The 20091-nt window shown below is 41.4% G+C and overlaps 1 protein-coding gene across 1 annotated transcript in view; it reads left to right on the top strand.

Moving 5' to 3' along the window:
* The first annotated feature begins 899 nt into the window (after positions 1 to 899).
* Positions 900 to 20091, top strand: part of slc4a5a (solute carrier family 4 member 5a) — a 29069-nt gene continuing 9877 nt past the window's right edge. Inside the window, exons 1-14 of the mRNA XM_079516461.1 lie at positions 900 to 967; positions 1351 to 1511; positions 2545 to 2688; positions 4485 to 4589; positions 4719 to 4774; positions 9369 to 9526; positions 9622 to 9709; positions 10944 to 11098; positions 11322 to 11444; positions 12673 to 12847; positions 13345 to 13478; positions 17628 to 17899; positions 18378 to 18412; positions 18755 to 18946. Of these exons, the coding sequence (XP_079372587.1) occupies positions 915 to 967; positions 1351 to 1511; positions 2545 to 2688; positions 4485 to 4589; positions 4719 to 4774; positions 9369 to 9526; positions 9622 to 9709; positions 10944 to 11098; positions 11322 to 11444; positions 12673 to 12847; positions 13345 to 13478; positions 17628 to 17899; positions 18378 to 18412; positions 18755 to 18946 (1851 nt within the window). The 5' untranslated portion in view covers positions 900 to 914. The remainder of the gene's footprint in view (positions 968 to 1350; positions 1512 to 2544; positions 2689 to 4484; positions 4590 to 4718; positions 4775 to 9368; positions 9527 to 9621; positions 9710 to 10943; positions 11099 to 11321; positions 11445 to 12672; positions 12848 to 13344; positions 13479 to 17627; positions 17900 to 18377; positions 18413 to 18754; positions 18947 to 20091) is intronic.

Below are 20091 nucleotides of genomic sequence, written 5' to 3'. Positions count from 1 at the left end.
CTCACTTTTGTCATTGTTTAATTTGGAGAGAGTGATGTTCATCCACTGATCGCTTTCACTTTGGCTTAGAGATAAACAACATAAAGGATGTTGGCCCGTTTGGTCCACCCTCAGCCCTCCTCTACTCATGGAGCGCTTATGTTTTCAGTCCACTAACGCTACACGTTCTGAATGCCCCTGCCGACAGATTCAATAGCGCAGCTCAGAATCTGTTCTTGAGAGATTATATCCTCGTTAAAGTGGCACATTTGAGTTGGCACTGGTTGCCATGAGGATGCGTGAAAGCATTTACAATGTTAGTCATTAAGATAAAGATTGCTAGTCCACTGCAGGTACTTAAGGTATTAAAGGGAAACTTTTATACCTTTTGAGCGATTTTGAGCGTATGGAATGTACAGTACGTCATGACGTCATTATTTCAACATTTTGTAGAGAACTATCATACACAGAAGACATCAGTATACAGTATAGTTATAATTAAAGTATAATTAAATTTGGATTTAGGTTAAGGCAATTTTCTGGTATTAAGGTGTAATGACCTTACTTGGACACACAAAAAAAGCAATCTACTGTTATTTTGTCGCTGTCTGTGGAAACCTTGTACTGTATGTCAAAAACTATTACTTTTTATTTCCGTGAAGAAAAAAGAAAGAAAGAAAATAATGAAAAAAGCTGATCTTGCTCACATGCACGTGTGTGTTCCAGATTAATTAGTTAAGTTTGAACTTCCAGAACATCATCACATACACAGTACACTTTCTATATACAATGCTTTCCCTGGTGGCTTGGCTGAAGACATATCAAAGTTGCAAATAATGTTACACATTTGTGTTGTAGTCTCTCCAGCTGCGGAGCGGCTTCGTTACATCCTGGGCGAGGATGATGACCTGCCCAACCCAACACTCTTCACAGAGATGGACACTCTGCAGCGCGAAGGAGATGAGCTGGAGTGGAAGGAGTCGGCCAGGTGACAATTCTACTATACTTGTGGCTACATATGGCCCTCACTAGTGTGTGTGTGTGTGTGTGTGTGTGTGTGTGTGTGTGTGTGTGTGTGTGTGTGTGTGTGTGTGTGTGTGTGTGTGTGTGTGGTGTGTGTGTGTTGCGTTGTTCTTCAATGTGTTTTCATCAAGGGTAATTATTCTGCCATTTAGAGCTTCATTGACCACCATGGTCTAATGGTGCACAAGGTCCTTTGTCTCTGTTATCATACAGTGTGTGGCGCACGCACGCACACACCCACGCACGCACAAACACCATGCACCTTTGAATTTTTTTCCAGAAAAGCCTGCTAGGTTAGACATCACAAATTGCTCTGGAACTGACGTCATGACGAATTCTTTGCTTCAGGTGGGTGAAGTTTGAGGAGAAGGTAGAGACTGGGGGAGAAAGATGGAGCAAGCCCCACGTGTCCACTCTATCCCTGCACAGTCTGTTCGAACTCAGGACATGTCTCCAGACAGGCACAGTGCTGCTGGACCTGGACGGATACTCACTACCTCAGATCGTTGGTGAGCCACCATTCAGTTTAATGTGATCTTATTGAAGAAGTAATATATGCTCATACTACTGTCTTTATGGCTTTATTTATAAGGCCATTTGAAGACATTTTCATTGAATTCGAGCAGTGCTTAGGATATTATAGGAAAGAGCGAATGACATGTCATTAACCTGGTTCCAAGCCATGACATACATATAAATTAAATTCAGATAGCTGATGGTCCTTTCCTGAGAGTCTTTCTGTACATGTAAAACTAGGGAGTAAGATTCAATATATAGAATATACTATGAACTAGGCCTGTGACTGCCTGTAATGGGCATATGGTACATCATGGTATGTGGCTATAGGCCACCAGGACATCCTGTAATGGGCATATGGTACATCATGGTATGTGGCTATAGGCCACCAGGACATCCTGTAATGGGCATATGGTACATCATGGTATGTGGCTATAGGCCACCAGGACATCCTGTAATGGGCATATGGTACATCATGGTATGTGGCTATAGGCCACCAGGACATCCCAGATGAGATGGCTCACTCAGCAAACTTTCTTGGTTGGTCACGTCTTTTATTACATGGTCTCTGTAAAGTAAAGTTTGACTTTTGTGATACAAACTCAATTGTATGGCTGCTCTATAGAGTCACTGCAGGCAATGCAACTCATGGACGTCATTGCGTTTTCTTGATTTGTAGAGCTACAGTTTGAAGATTCATGAACCACTACCTTTCCAATGTTTTAAGAAAGGGTATTTAGATGGAAGTTGGTTTCAAGTTGCTCTTTGACAGTGTCTGGGTTAATTTGCATCACCAGATTCAGACTTCAGGGAGCAATGATAATCCAATGATTTCAAAACACAAAGCCTTTGTGACAACAAAATCAAACAAAATCTAATTACAGGAGGTTAGGCTTGTTATTCGTTGCTATTGTACTGTAAGAAAAAACACTCTACACTACAATGGTAATAAGCTCCCACGCTTTTTTTTGTTTGTCCTTTTGACAGTCAATCACAGAACAATCAATACAATTTTGTATTTTCCAGATGAGATCATCGAGCGGCAGATTGGGGAGGGCTTGATATCTCCAGACCTGAGAGAGCAGATCAGCTTTGTGCTGCTACGGAAACACAGACACCAGACCAAGAAGTCTGGGAAATCAAGCAACAAGGGTGGGAAATCCACCCCCAGTGAGTTTCAAACTTGAACAATAAACTTTGACTATGTAACATGTTTTTAAAATGTTTGTGTTTTAGTTCAGTGATACTCAAAAATGTTACCGGTAATTTCAAGAACCCCCATGTTTGGTATGAATTAAGACTTTGGACTCCCACAATAGTTGGACACTATTAGCCTGCATGGGATCCAGACTGACTCGCTCTGAAACTCGCCCCACAGACTTCAAATTCAACACACACGTTCCACACCAACACAGGGAGTGCAAAGACAAAGGTGTCGAGACAAAGAACTCCATATATTGGAATAAAAGGGACACATACATAATAACTGGGTGGGGTATGCATTTCCAACTTGCATCGTTCCAAGTAGGCCAGTGCCCAACGGGCACCTCTTTAGTATCTATAAATGCGCCACGACTCTCTATGTCTGTAATCTGTAATCCACGTAACTCAAGAACCGTTCACCAGACCGACTTCAAATTTGACACGCGCGTTCCACACCACCACAGAGTGCAGTGCCCGGTGTCGAGTCCGTCGGAGAGCCGGTTGTCCAGAACCAGCACAAAAGCCTCTGCTCGGGTTCTGGACCTGATCACCCCTATATCTCCATATATGGAGCTGGCCTGTTCTGACATCACAACACTTCATATTTGGACATGCCTGACACAGACCTCCATAGGAATAAAGGGACACAGAGAGACAGATACAGAAATCTCCATATATGGGCATAAAAGGGACACAGACAGATGGATGGAACAGGTACTCTGACATGGGTACAACGGCTATTGCATATAGCCGGGTGGGGCATGGATCTCCAAAAAGGTTGATTCATATATATATTTGTACGCTTGAGTCCCGGGGACACATAAGATTTATCTTTTGGTTCTGGGGACAGAATTATCGGACTAGGACCCCAATAGAAACATAGTTATCCTTTTAGCCTAAATGTCTGACTGTACCTCATGTTGTTTACATTTCAATCAATCAAGCAATCAATCAATCAATCAATCAATCCATTTCAACAATTGTTCTTTTAATGCTTTTATGGCCGGAAATAACAGGCCATGTGCCACATTCAGTTCTGGTCACATAACTTCAACATTTCATATCGTGACAATGTCCAACGTTGTTCGGCCTTATAGATCAAATATGGCTGTTTTCCGTGTTTCCTTAATTCAAGACTAGCCGTGTAGTCCCATGGCAGTGAAATTAGTCACTACATCGCTAATCCATGTGGCTTGAAACCCCAAAACAATACTTTAGGCTTCTTTTTTTTGAGAGTGCTAGCCCTTCCTACTGTATATTCAGCTATAGTGTGGATCTTTGTCAAAACACAAACATTAAATGCCATTGACAATGAATGAAGAATTTACGTCATATGTGTCTGAGCAAATCGGATATTTTTGTCCTACACAAAGACTCAATTCCCATTGACAATAATGGAGAATTTATGTCATAATTATGTAGACGAGCAAATCAGCTATTCTTGTCCTACACAAAGATTAAATTCCCATTGACAATGAATGGATGATGTACCATGATAAGAGTGCCCCTCACTTCACACAGGTGTGATTTGACCGCACAGATGGCCATTGAAGCTCTCTGTTGTCAGTTAAATACCATTGATGCCAAACTTCAGGTTGTTAAAACTACTTGCATAATGCGGTGGATTTCTGATTTCTGATCTCAGAAGAAAAAGTAAAGCAAAAACTCCATCTCTGCCCTGTCGCTCTGAGTAATGTCATATATGCTGCAATTCCCATGTGACATGAATGCAGCTCAACACTGCGTTTCTCTGCCCCCATCAGCACGAAGTCCTGCACCGTCCCGAGGTGGAGCAGGGGCCAACTTCAACCGCTCCACTGAAGACCTCCGCATGAAACAGCAGCAGTCTGCTAGCTACGGTCGCCTGCGTGAGTGTCTGTCAGTTTGTCTGACCGTCCCCCTTTTGTGGATATGGAACAGCAGTTATATCATTTTGAAGCTGTGATTATGTAAATGCGATGCAAATTCAAGTATTTCTGTGTTCTATTTCGTTCCAGGTCATGGCAATAGTAGAAGTATGAATGACATTGCTGATACTCCCGGCCCTGACCAGGTGACTGACATCATTAAATAGTGTAGTGCATGTAGTACACTATTCCTTCAGTATCTATACTTGCTTCTATAACAACCATACTTCTCCACACACATTCATATTATCATTATTATTATTAATACTAATATTAATAATAATAACTGTTACATATGTGTTAATGAAAAGGGTTCTATTTATTTTATTATTTAATGTTGCATTGCTTGGTATATAGCCCTGCATGGGAGGAGACTTTCCATTAAAGGTAGGGTAAGTGTTTTTCTTAAAATAAGTGTTAAAAAGCTCAATATTGTGATACTGGGCTACACATTGCTGTGTAGAGTGTTTGTTCAGTAACAGGAGTCTCCATGTCTCTCCAATCAGGATAGAGAACGCAGTCAGGATACAGATTAGACACATGGAATTGAAGTGATGACATAAATAAATGCCAGTTCCAATTTTGAGCAGTCAAAATTGGAACTGGAACAGTATAAGAATTAAGCTAATAAATGGCTATACTCTCTCCTGAATAGCTGAACTTTTATCACCTACCTGAAAATGTATTTTCTGTTTATTAAAGAGCTGGAGAGACAGGAACACCCCTGTTATTGAACTCTATAGCAATGATTACTATCAAAATATAGTGATTTAACCTTTTAACTAAAAACTTTTTGTTTTAACCAAAATATATCACTTACCCTACCTTTAAGCATCAACAAATCCTGGAAGAAGGCCTCCCACTACTTAAGAGCTATCACGATTCTTTCATTCCCCTGAATCCCCTAGACAGGACCATAACATAAATGGGATGTTTGGTCCATTACTTGGTAAGTGCAAGAAGTTATGGCCTGTCTGTTCAGAATAGCATGCTTTAAATCAACGCCCAGGGGAAGGAAAGAATTGAAACATACTGTATAGTTGGCAAGTGCAATGTTATTATTGACCTTTTTTCTGCTTTATTTTAGTTTGGAAAGTAGTTTTACAAAAGGCTTTCAATACAGATTTACTTGAAATGGAATTGATTTTTTACAAACAGAACCCCAGGCGCAAAGCAATAAATAAACAAAACAATCTAACTAACTATACGGTATCCTAACCTACATCAAATCAAACGTACAGAAATCGAACCTAATCTAACTACTCTGATCGAATTAATATCAAAAAGGTTTCGCTTACACAAAGCTGGCGCTGGTGGCTGGAATCAGTCAAGATGAATCAAATAAACAGAAGCCCAAGCCTGCTCTAAGACTCAAGATTTACACAGTCAATATCATTGTTTAGCGGGGTATCAAAACAGAGGGGTGACTAAACATTTAGCACCCAATGTAGGCTACAACTCATGGACAGCATGTAACAATTACACAATTCAATTCAATTCAATTCAAAGGGCTTTATTGGCATGAGAAAACATATGTTTACATTGCCAAAGTAGAAAGCACGATACAACAATACAATCAAAACAAGAATGATGTACATTTGAAAGTCAGAATCTTCAATAGATCAATTTCTATGTACCAAGATCACTCGATGCAGGTATAGTGCAGGAATATACACAATTATTAGTCTTTATATTAGGGTGGTTGTGTTCCATTTGATATCCTTCTCCTATCACAGCAACTCACAAATCTTGCTGCTGTGTTTGCACATTGTCGTACTTCGCCCAGCAGATATGGGATATTTGGGTCGGTCACGGTGCTCAGGTATTCTGCCACGGTGTATTCTCTGTTTAGGGCCAGATAGCATTCTAGTTTACTCTGCTTTTGTGTTGCTTCTTTCTAATGTGTCAGATAGTTTTCCTTTTGCTGTTTTATAATTTGGTTTAGTCCAATGGGTTTTCTATCTCGTGGCTCTGTTTGTGTTTGTGCCCAGAGTTCCAGGGCCAGCTGGCTGAGGGGGCATCTCTCTAGGGTTTCGCTGTGTGTGAGTGCCTTGTTATGGAGTGCATCTGGGTCACTTTCTTTTCACACTGCCAAAGAACACAGCTGCTGACAGCTCTTAAGTAGTGGGAGGACTTCTTCCAGGATTCGTTGATGCTTGATGGAAAGTCTCCTCCCCAACCAGGTCTTCCCCGCAGGACCTGAGCTGAGATACCAAGCAGTGCAACATCAAACTAGAAAGTAGAAAAATCTAGAAAGTACGCAAGTACTGCTGACCTCTACGAACTTATGATCAGCCCCTCTATAAAATATATATACCCACCTTGAAGCGTACCTTAGATACGTCACCGTCAACAGCCAATAAGGGACCACCATTCTTACCGACATACTGTACAGTATACATACATACATTACCTTTTACCCACCCAACATTGAAACAGCCAATTATAACCACGCATACGCATAAAAAAGCATACACGACCACCTTACTTGTATGTCTGTCCCGGGCTTTGCTGATTGGCCAACCCAACCCAGTGGCCTCACATATTGGACAAGCTCAATCAAGGATTAACCAAAATTTGTGCCACCTTTTCTAAAAACATTAGAAAATCATGCATTTATAGAAAGAGATAACCATTATCTAATGTGGATTTGATTACGTTTTGTTTAGTTTGATTAAATTGTCCCCAGTATTTGCAACAATTCTATGGAACAAACTTTCTTTGTCTTTAGGCTATCTGTATTCATATTCATGTCTCCCGGGAGGTTAAAGCCCTTGCCCTTGTTTTCCATTTGTCGCCTTGTGTTATTGGCAAGATAACCTCTCACTAAGGGACTGTGCTGTATTGTATTTGCTAATGAAGCAGCGAGAAGCTATCTTTTTTTCCCCCAGCACTCATCAATATCTCATTGTAGAAAAGGTTACAGACAGTGATGGAAACAGATCGGGTTTGTGTTGAACATGTCAATCTTAACTTTATTGCCAGAATAATTGTGAGTGGCAGCGTGCAAAAATAAACTGGTTTACCGTGAATGGGGATTTGATTTGGAGGACGCTGTGTAAATGGTTCAATTAAGTGAAAGGTATTGTCTGCCAGAACAAGCATCCCTAGAAAATACCTGTGATTGGTTCAGAGGCTGGGGATTGTAAGGATGTAGTTTACATGCCTTCTCAAGGTCACTTATTGGCAGGTAATTATTTTGAAGTGTGTGTGTGTGTATGATTCATTTTGTCTGTGTATGTATGTGCATGTGTATACTTTATGCTGTACGTGTGCCTTTCTGTGTGTAAAAGAATAGAGTCTGCACACTGGAATATGCTCAAAATGATTTATTATCACTGTTGTGGCATAATAAGGCATTATCTTTTGCATATTCCAATGTGCAGACTCTATTCTTTCACTGTTGTTCGCTTCTGGCCTGCACATGGCTTTAAAATGTGTTTGCTTTTCTTTGTGTGCCATTTGTTTGTGTTTATGAATGTGCAATTTTATAAAGTGGAACCATGTGGATTAGTTTGTTTTGCATTTGTCTTCACATGCATGTGTGTGTGTGTGTGTGCACGCATACATTCATGTGTTCGTGCCTGCGTGGCTGCATGCATGATGTGTGTGATTGCACAGGATGTCTTGACTATTTGTTGTGTCTTTCTGTGTTACCTGTCTGCTTTGAAAAGTAAAATCCTCAGTGTTCGTTAATCCATTTAGTTTTCACATTTGCACACTCTCAGGGATGGGTTAAGGATTTTGTGTTAATCTTTGTGGGGTTCCACTTCCTGTACATGACACTTTGTCTGGATCAATATGAATGGAAGTCCACAGGCTGTGGATATCGACACTGAACGTTCATTGATATTGAGCGATATTGTACCGCTGTCCAATTTACAGCACATCCTTGTGTCACACACAGGTCAGGATAGTTGGGGGGAGAGGGGCGGTAGTGAGAAGGGGAGGGAGGGGGAGAGCTTGATCATCAAGAGAGGGAGAGAGGGATAGGGGAATGGAGAGGAAGGGGGAGAGAGACTATTTCACCCATGCAATAACCAGGTTAATGCTGGGTATTGAAACCTGAACACGGTGATCAATGCGTTGCTTCATGACATACTTCACAAAGCTGCCGCATTTTTTGCTTGTGTTCTATAAACATGGGCTTAGCATGGGCTGTTTAGTTACACCTTTACACCTTGCTTTGACTGTTTACATTTTGATGGTCTGGGAACTATATGCTGGCTTACTATACAGCAGAACTTGCCCATATATGTTGGTGATGGAGAATGTAATGCTATTCACACAGACCAGATGGTTTTCAAGGCTTGAGAATTACGGTTACCAGCTGTCTAAAAACCCGGAAAAGAAGCTGCGGACAGCCGAGAACGTCCGCAGCTCTTTATTAAGTGTGGCAGCACCTCTACACAGCAGAATGAACAGAGCCCATGATTTAAAGGCCCAGGGGGCCGTCACAGCTGTGAATAAAATTGGAGCAATGTGAGTTGCGAGCCCCCAACTTATTTTTCATGATTCTGTTTTGGCAGTTTGGCTCAGCACCAAGAAACTGAGGATTTTTTTATTTGGATTCTCAGTTCTCACAGACCATAAGCCAGGACAGCCGTAGACATTGTTCAATCATATTTTAGCTAACTCACCAATTGCCATGATCATTTACTTAAGTCTGGGAGAAAGGTGAGATGCATTTGAACATGACACAATGACATCACATTGTGTCCTTACGCTCTCTCGTTGCAGCTTAAGAACAAGTTCATGAAAAAGATACCCAGAGATGCCGAGGCCTCAAATGTGATGGTGGGCGAAGTGGACTTCCTGGACAAGCCCTTTGTAGCATTTGTGCGCCTCGCTCAAGCCACTACGCTAGGAGGCCTGACTGAGGTCGCTGTGCCCACAAGGTATGGCCTAGTACTGCCCTGACTATTATCTGTCTAATCAGGTCATTTTCACAGACACACGTACTTGACCTTTGTTTTCTTCTCTAATGTGTCAGGTTCCTGTTTGTCCTACTGGGCCCCCAGGGAAAAGCTAAGTCCTATAATGAGATTGGACGAGCCATCGCAACCCTGATGGTTGATGATGTAAGTGCCCATCCTTATATCTTCTTTTTCTTATTCTTCTTTTCTTCTTCTTTCATCTTTAAAAAAAAAGATCAATCAATCAATCAATCAATCAATCAATCAATCAATCAATCGGCCATCATGCCACATAGGGCTCAGGGCTTAGCCGTATGACCCTATTCTGTGCATGTCATAATATCGATGAACGCTCTGATTTTTAGGTAGGTGATTTGACGTAGGCTATACAACAAAGTTTAAGATGGAAGAATATTAGGGATCCGCCCGGGGTAAGATCTTGTCATAGGGGAGAGAATTCCACACAGCTCCTCTTGTGTGAAAGTGAGATAATAAGCCCTACGGGGCTTCTAGACACATATCACCGCAAAACTGGCAGATTATCTAGTTCCTGATTCATGACATCTGCATCTTGTTTCGCTGCATCTTGTTCCTGTCACAGTCACAATTGCTGCTGCTTATCTCTGGCAGAGGAGCCACTTAGAATCTGCCTCGATGTCAAGACTTCAATATTTATCACACAAAGAAAACACTCATGAGGTCTTTGAGAGCACCTGGCAGGCATTTGGTATCTCTCTTATATGCGTTTAAACTTGCCCTAGCCCCTTAGATAAGCACTTTATGTAGACTTAGATAGCATTTTATACAGACGTATAGCATGTTACGTAGACAGCACTAGAATTGCATTTTATGTAGTCATAGCACTTTATAGTATATATGTATATAGTATAGTATGTATAGTTTATACAGTATGTATAGTTTCATTATATAGATATTCCACGGTTACGTTTTTAGCTTACGCATTGTAAATTGTATCTGTGAATGAAAATAAATTGTTTTACATTTAATATAGCATGTAATAACCACAACGGGAACGGTCACATCTCAATGTTGCCACACAACCGTTGCATAGAGGGATGAACCGCAGCGTACAAATAATATTCTACTACATGTTGTATGTTTAAGATCTTCCATAACTTTCATAACTCCCAGTCACTGTACACAGTAGACACATATCTGGTATTACGTAGTATACATAACCCATCGACTGTCATAGAACAAGTAACGGATATAGTTTCAATACAGTGCAGGTAGGGAGATGCATTTATTTCATCTATTGCTGCATGCTCTCTTACAAACACAAACATTCTCTTACACCCCTCACACATCACCCTCCAATAATTATTCTCTCTCGGCTGCTCTCCCTTTCTCGCATACACACACATCTATCAATCTCCAGCTCTTCAGCGATGTAGCATATAAGGCCAGAGATCGTGAGGATCTGATCGCAGGAATTGATGAGTTTTTGGATGAGGTGATCGTGCTTCCACCAGGAGAATGGGATCCCAAAATCCGCATTGAGCCTCCAAAGAAGGTCACCTCGGCTGACAAAAGGTTTGAAAAATCTTCAGCTGATATAGTAATTCACCCCAAACCCATTGGTAGAAAGCCTTCTTTTTCTCCTGCATAATATGTAGCGTGTTAATTACTTCATAATTTTGGTTTATATTTGTGCTGTCTAGTACTACTGGTAAAGGGAAATTACATATTTAATTTAGTCATAACTCTGACTAAACTGCATTCTTCATACTGTATAACACTGTATTTCTCTCCACAGGAAGTCTGTGTTCTCTGTAAATGAGCAGGGCCTGCTGAACGGTGCTGCTGGAGGAGCTGGAGAAGGAGAGGATGAGACGCCTCATCCTCATGAACTGGGAGAGGAGCTGGCATTCACTGGACGGTAGACGCTCAAAAACACATTTAAGCTCTGAAGCCATCTGTACTTGGCAGTGGAGAGGACCTGAGGCTGATTCAACAAATCAGTAGTTCTCAAACCTTTTCATGATTCAAACATTTTCAACATTTTTCTTTCAACATATTTCAAAAATATAAAAAAATAGCAGATGTACAAGCGCTGTGAGCTTTATTTGTGAATGGCCAACACTAAAATCTAAAATGGCAGATGCTTTCTTGGTTGTAATGGGTTAAGCTTGCAAAATAGGAAATGTACTTTGATTTTTGTTTACCAAACGGTGAGATTTGGGTCTGACCTAACCTGCATTTGGCCAAACTCCTAAACTCACCCAGCAGATTCCTGTAAATCTTTGCTGTGAAAGTCTTTTTAAATGTAATTGCCAATCGTATGAAGCCGTTTCATTTGTGTTTGATTAATTGCTTTGGCACGGTGCAATCAATGGAACACCACCAAATGTGTTGTCTCTCTTTATCTGGCCGTGCAGGGAGACTCAACGGAAATATATTAAAGGAGCATTTCAAATGTTCAGTCAGGACAACTCAAGAATGAGCAATATATATTTATTATGGTTTGGCGATGAATTGGATCTGCTTTTAGGTACTGAGATCAAGCGCATCAGTTCCAAGTAAGTTCCAACCATAGGGACTCCGAATCCCCCATACCTAACAGCAGATCCAAAACGACAGGTGGTAGCTGGGATGGAGGCGGGTGAGCAGCAGTATCAGTGTGCAGCAGCAAGTAAGCAAGCAGATTGAGCAGTGCAAACTTCCACTTTAAATAGCCGGTATGAAAATGGGATGAGTGTGTGATTGGATGAAGTGAATCATGTGAACATGATGCTGAGGCGGCCTAATTAAAGGGCCGGCAGCAACTGCACTGAGTTTCCTGGCTGAACTTGCTCTGTGCATGTCTGTGACAGGCGCAATGCTCATTTATTTCACCTTGGTTTGAGTTCGTAGTTGGCTGGAGTTTATTTTTTGATTCTGCATACATTGTTAAACAACGTGACTTTTTGATTGAAAGATTGTCTGTCTGTCTGTCTGTCTGTCTGTCTGTCTGTCTGTCTGTCTGTGTGTGTGTGTGTGTGTGTGTGTGTGTGTGTGTGTGTGTGTGTGTGTGTGTGTGTGTGTGTGTGTGTGTGTGTGTGTCTGTGTCTGTGTCTGTGTCTGTGTGTGTGTGTGTGTGCGTGCGTGCGTGCGTGCGTGAGAAACAGGTTCTGTGGTGGTCTGTGGCTGGACATTAAGAGGAAGCTGCCATGGTTTCCCAGTGATATCTATGAAGGTTTTCACATCCAGTCCATCTCTGCTGTTCTATTCATCTACCTGGGCTGCATCACCAATGCCATCACCTTTGGAGGCCTGCTGGGAGACGCTACTGACAACTATCAGGTGAAAAGACAAGGAGCAAATTTTCAACTGCAACTGGCTTCCTGAACCTGCACACTGCACTTTGGTTCATGTTACTCAGTTACTGTATGTTAGGTCCATTTTGAAGATCAGGCAGCCATCACTCGCTCGCTCACGCACGCACGCACGCACGCACGCACGCACGCACGCACGCACGCACGCACGCACGCACGCACGCACGCACGCACGCACGCACGCACGCACGCACGCATGCACGCACGCACGCACGCACATAGACACACACACACACACACAGACAAACATAGACGGGAATCACTTAAGATAAGTGGTGACACTGGTGAGGTATGTGATTGATCACATCGTCAACTTCAATACTGCACTTCCGTTAATGCATTCACATTCTATCATCATCTGTCTGTCTGTTCGTCTGTCTGTCTGCCTGTCCATTCAACTGAATCCTTTTCCATAACAGTTCATGTACAGTATGTTTCTTCATGCCTCCCCCCTTCCCCCCTCAGGGTGTGATGGAGAGTTTCCTGGGTACTGCTCTGGCAGGGACAGTGTTCTGCGTGTTCGGCGGTCAGCCCCTCATCATCCTCAGCTCTACAGGACCCATCCTCATCTTTGAAAAGCTCCTCTACGAATTCAGCAAGTGAGCCTCATGAGCCCCTGAGACACAATAACCCACAGATGGAATGGCAGATAACAGCCGGTGGATGCTGTTTGTTGTGAACAAGAGGAATGGTGTCCTGTGGGAATAGATATGACAGATTATAGATTAAACAGATATCCACATGCAGCTGTCAATACTTTAATTATATAGCAACATTTCAACCCAAGAGGCATCTTGGCTGAGGAACATGCTGTCGGGTTGAATGTTGCTAGTCAATGAAGTATTGGGAGCTGCATTTGCTGATGTTGATATCCATTTCCTTCAATGTGGCGGAAACGAATAACTGTTGTTGTAGGGAAGTCATTGTTTAAAAATGCTGCAATGCTGCAATGTTTTTTGGAGACATTTTGTATGCTTTATTTAGATTGTAGAGAGTGTAGAGAGACAGGGGAAACCTATAGGGGATACATCTAAGACACGTAAGACATTACATGTGTCAGATTTTTTTACTTGGGTCCTTATGACTCATATGGTGTAATAATAAGATGGTCACTAACTGACTGAGCTATCAGGCACCAGTAAAATTGCTAAATATTTAATTGGGGGTAAATAAACAAAATACAAATGATGTTATAAATATGAGAGTCCAGTCAAACTATTTGATTAATAATGGCAAAAAACCTGCCCTTTTTGGAATGGTTGTGCTGATCAGATATTCTTAGAATGCACGCTGCCAGCATATTTAATATTGCTATGTATGCATTATGAATTACAGTATCTGCATACATTTGTGCACACATCACACCTGTGTCACGCAGGCTTGGAAATCATTTGCAAAGTTTTAATATACTTTGTGCACCAGGTGGTTGGTATTGCACCGATAAAGTCATTATCAGAGTTGACACTTGAACTTGAATTTCAATTTGTCTAAAAAACATTCTCTTTAATGTTAGCTACTGTAACCACTCTCTCTCTTACCATACCTCCCAGTCCTACCAAACAGAGCATGTCCCTCCAAAAACAAGATCAATACTGTTTCTATGACACTATTGTGAAACTGTTTTTCAAATGAAGCGTTGTGCTGAAACGATGTGCTCACATCATACATACAACATAGTCTAAAACACAGAACATAGTCATTGCTGCGGGGCGGAAACCACCTCATAATGTATGTTCAAAACCTATGAAAAAAGGACCTTTGTTCAAATAGATCCAATGTAGTTTGTATGTATATTTATAAAATCTGTATTTTCACTAAACAATAAATATTTTTGCTACTTCTGTGTTACACTACATAATTTCAGTCAGATAACTCACAAATAGATTGAACAAATATTGATTATGTTTTATTTGTTTTTATTCAATTTTGCAGTATAAACAGACAAGCAGTTCCATCAAAACAGTTACATTTTTTAATTCCCCTCCCCCTCCCATCCCAACGTCCTGAAACAACAAACATGAAACAAAAATCATATGTAGACAGAATGAGTACATAAAGTCAAATATAACACAAACAAAACAACTAAATACAAAACAAAACAGGAATAAGTAGAAATGTCATTAATGACCCCTGGGAATGAAGTGACAAGCTGAGCACAAAACAATGGTCCACAATCTATGGATCCAACCTGGCTGCCTCAACCTGTGACCTGGAGAGATTGGCTTATATTTCAGCCACAGTCTGACCTGGGCAATCCGTGTTTGTCTGCCCAGGGCTTTATTTCACAGACATTATTAGAGTGGTCTGCTGAAAGCCTATATGACCTTACTTACTACACAATATAGTTGGCCTGCTGGCCATGATTTCATTTTACAGTCTCGGGTAAAGCTGAGGATATAGCGATTCATGTTCCACCTACCACACGCGCATGCACGCACGTACGCAAGCGCACACCCAAGAACGCACGCACATACACACCTAAAGATGACACACATCCGCTTTAACCTGTGACATTTTGTGAGCTTGTAGGTGCGGCGTGGGCTATATTTGATTTCATTTTTTCACAACTATCTTTTGAAAGTGTTATGCCTATAATGACATGCCAAAAATAGGGACATCAGGGATAATGTGGTAAAGTTCAAGTTGTGAAGTCTGGTCTGCTACCATGACATGAAGCACAATGAAAAGTAACAACTGACAAACTAAACAGAACATATAACATTTACACTTGTTTATGTCTGTCTTGCGGCAAGACTCTTGCCTCAGTATAGTTTATACTCTGATGAATGAGCCTTAGATCCAGAAACATGCCGGTTTTGGGCCATTAATTTAATCCACTAATAGAGTTTGCCATCCAGAATGTATGTGTATTTTTAGAACATATTAAATGGTCTCATTAAAATTGTATTATGAACACACTGAATATGTTATTATAATTTATACATGAATAAGTCTAGAAAATTACCATGTAGTGAAGCCATGGAGAGGACAGTCAATCAGTTACTGTACTGCTGAGGACATTTATGGCACCCTAACCCGATACATTTGATGTAATCATTACATTTGAAAACTAGAAAAAGTGCCCTTCCGGGCACAGGTCTCCACCAGGAGGATAGGAGTGTGTGTGATGTTTGGCAAAATGTTTAGGAGGATGTTTTTTTTTATTTGTTTTTGCAACAATTTTCTTCATTTTGTTGAGGAAATGCAGAGCCAGATCACTCATAGCATCTCTAAGGATAGAATTCTGGATGAGCAGGACATGTGCAGCATTTTGTACAAAACGGGCCACTCCTGAAAACTTTGGAAGGCAATCTTAGCCAATCAGTGTACAATCTGAGAAATCCAACAGACTCGTCTTGATCACATGACTACAGAGATCATGTGTACCGTTTGCCATTTCTTCATACGCCTTTGATGGCAATTGGATGATTTGAGGCATTTTGTTCCAAAAATGTGTTTTGCAAAAATCAACCTGTTGGTGGCGCTATAACAGGCCAATGTGAAAAGGGTGGGATATATTCCTCAGCCTAGTAAGAAAATGTGTGAAAGATTTCACGTAAATTGCATGCTGCGTTCATGATTTGAGGCTTTTGTTCAAAACGGGGCAATCTTGCAAACTGTGAAAGCCAATTATAACCAATTAGGATGGAATATGAAATATGGGACAGATCCAACTTGAGCACATGACCATAGAGATACTGTGTAACGATTTGTGAGATTTTTGAACAGAATCTGGAGGAGTAATATCAAAAAATGTGTTTTACAAAAGTCGGCCTCCTGGTGGCGCTATAAAAGGCAGATGCGGAAAATGCAGGTCAAAGGTTTGTCCTCGGCCTCTGGGGAGTGTGCATGCAACATTTCACGCAGATCGGTGCAGTTTTAGGTAAAAATGTGAAAAGCTGCCTCATGGTGGCGCTATAACAGGCCGTTCTGGAAAATGTGGGGCAGAGGTTCATCGTTGGCATCCAGGGAGTGTGTGTGCAAAGTTTGGCATCGACCGGGTTAACGGTGCCGGAGATTAGCTGTTCACAGACGGACGGAAGGACGGAAGGACGGAAGGAAGGACGGACACACACACGGACGGAGTGCAAAACATACTCTCTCCCCATGCCTTCGGCCTGGTGGAGACAATTATATATATTTTGCTTTTTTAATTAGATAGAATCGTTTAGTGAGAGATTAAACTGAAACACAGATCTCCAACCAGAATTAAATGAGCATTTGTGCCTGTCGTAGACAAGTTCAGTCAGGGAACCTCAGTGCAGTTGCTGCCGGCCGTTAATTGGGCCGCCTCAGCATCACGCTCTCATTCACATGATTCACTCAACCAATCACACACTAACTCCATCTTCATACCGGCTACTTTAACCGGAGGTTTGCATTCCTCCTCTTGCTTGCTTGCTTGCTGCTGCTGTATCAGCACGCTGCTGCTCACCCACCTCCACCCCAGCTACCACCTGTCGTTTTGGATCTACTGTTTAGGTATGGGGGATTCAGAGTCCCTATGGTCGGGACTGATGCGCCTGATCTGAGTACCTAAAAAGCAGATCCAATACATCGCCAAACCATAATAAATATATTGCTCATCTTATATTCAATAAATATATATTCCATCCATTCTTGAGTTGTCCTGACTGAACCAGGGGATGTTGGAATTATGTGGTCATCGCACTAATCAATGTTCCTCCGATGTGTGTGATGTCTTATATCTTATCATATCTTGAGTCTCTTTCTGACCTCTAACTCAGGAACAATGGCATCGACTACATGGAACTGCGATTGTGGATCGGCATGCACTCCTGCCTGCAGTGCTTTATTTTGGTGGCATGCGATGCCAGCTATGTCATCAAGTACATGACGCGATTCACAGAGGAGGGTTTCTCCAGCCTCATCTCCTTCATCTTCATCTCCGACGCCATCAAAAAGATGGTGGGCTCCTTCAAGTATTACCCCATCAACACTGACTTTAAGCCTGACTATGTCACGGCCTACAAGTGTGAATGCCTGGCCCCAAACCCACGTGAGTTCAACCCTTGTCTGACGGATGGATTGGTGGATGGATGGACGGGTGGATGGGTGGGGGCTAGCTAGAGAGACAGGCAGACAGATAGTTACAGTAGTTAGATAGACTGTAGGTCAATTGTAGGTGCTGTTTATTCAAATTTCATGTTTTGATTTCAACAGAATAAAAATGATGACATTGAGTTCTGTAACTGATTTGTCTTCTGTTTTTGCTTCCACAACAACCACTGGCTGCTGCTGTTTTATTTTTTCGAGTGAGTATATCTTACTCTGTTTGTATGCATGGGATTCAGTGTGCTCTTTCCAGTGTCAGAGTCCAGCTGTTTAATTCTCATTATGTAATTCATGTTTCCATTTCTCTTTTCTCCTGTTTTTTCACTACCCATTTCTATCCCATCATTTTCTGTTTCATTCCTGTCTCTGCCTTCAACCTCCCAATTTATAAACAGTGGCTTCAATGATCTTCAATGGTTTAGTTCCAGTTCCAGATAACAGCTCTAGTCTCTTTGGGGTAAGTGCTTGTTTTTATTCTTTGCCGTAAGCTACCATTATGCTTCAAAGAGGTTGTCATGAAAGATTAATATTTTATTTTTAATGTGTACAATACATTTAGCTGGCTTTTAGTTCACGACTAAACATATGTCACTGACGCTGCAGACTGTTTATAGATAGCCAGTGGAGATACATTACAGTATGTGAAAAAGAAGGCTAACTTGCTCTTCTTTGTTCACTTTTATGTATTTCTCGTTATTTCACTTTCTTATAAGTCTTCTACTTGAATATAAACCTCCTTTATTTGTACCTCTCTCTCCTCCCCTTCTATGTACTATCTCCTCGTTCTCTCTCTTGCCAGTTGGATTTTACAGCACTGGACTGGAGCCAACTCAGTAAGAAGGAGTGTTTGAAGTATGGAGGCTCCCTGGTGGGAAAGACCTGCAAATATGTCCCTGACTTGGCTCTCATGTCCTTCATCCTGTTCTTTGGCACCTACTCCATGACTGTTTCCCTCAAGAAGTTTAAATTCAGCCCTTACTTCCCCACCAAGGTGAGCAATCAAATTCGGTCCAATATGGCTTTTGAATAATTTCTAATACGACTGATCTTTTCAATATACAGCACTTTGCAAATTTGTTATGAATAATGTTGCGTAAATATTGCCATAAATAAAGTAATAAAATGTGTGGTGATGTTGTTAACACCTCTGTAGCCACATCCAGATCCTTTTAACAGTGGAGTGTCCAGAACAGTGTTCCTCCTCAGATCTTCAGTAATAACTGTTTAGCCCCATAGTAGACTTATGCCCTTGCTACACGGGGACGTCGCGGGCTGTTCCCCGCCTAAGTTTGTGAACGATATAAAACGTTACTGCGTCTACATTGCGGTTATGTTAATTATGTTACACACGAGAGGTAAACTGCTCCGTTTTCAAGATAAAGATGCAGTACACAAACTACACATGGCCGGCCTGTAGATGGCCACCAAAAAAAAGAAAAAGCTTATTCTAAAAGTAGGCTATATGAAAGCGTTGGTATTTCACACAGGTGTTGCCAAATAACTAATTGTCTTGCCAGTCAGATGCGCATATGACATATCTAGGTCATATCAATTAAATGAGCAGAGCAGTGCTGCTTCTCTCTCTGAGTCTGCACACACTGACTGACCAGCTAAAGTGTATGCCTACTAAACCATAATATATGACAAACCTTGGATTAACAGCAGCAAGCACAAAGTAAGTGTGAGAGACAGAGAGAGAGAGAGTGTGTGAGAGAGAGAGAGGGAGAGAGAGAGAGAGAGAGAGAGAGAGAGAGAGAGAGCGCGTGCGCACCCCTTCTCTCGCATCAGATCATCATACACAGCTCACAACGAGGAGCGGCATGGTAGGCCTACATTGTGAATTTATGAGTTTGACTTTGGAGATTGAAATATATATATTCGCTGGTGCGCAACACCTCTGAATGTCAGATAATTGCTCGTTTAGATTGATTCCAGCGCTAATCATTGCACATATGCTATACAAAAGTATAAAAAAAAGAGCAATTGGAAACAGTGAAAACAGGCCGTTTATAGAGGAATATGGACAGTAAACAATGTGTTTATCCTACCTGCAATCCACTCAGCAATAAGGTGAAACTAGAACACAAAGATGAGTAGCCTATTTTTTAACACGCAGCATCTCTCTCTCTCTCTCTC

This window comes from Electrona antarctica (genome assembly GCF_951216825.1).
Source record: "Electrona antarctica genome assembly, chromosome: 12".
NCBI classification, from domain to species: domain Eukaryota; kingdom Metazoa; phylum Chordata; class Actinopteri; order Myctophiformes; family Myctophidae; genus Electrona; species Electrona antarctica.
This window is presented reverse-complemented; position numbering and strand designations above follow the sequence as displayed.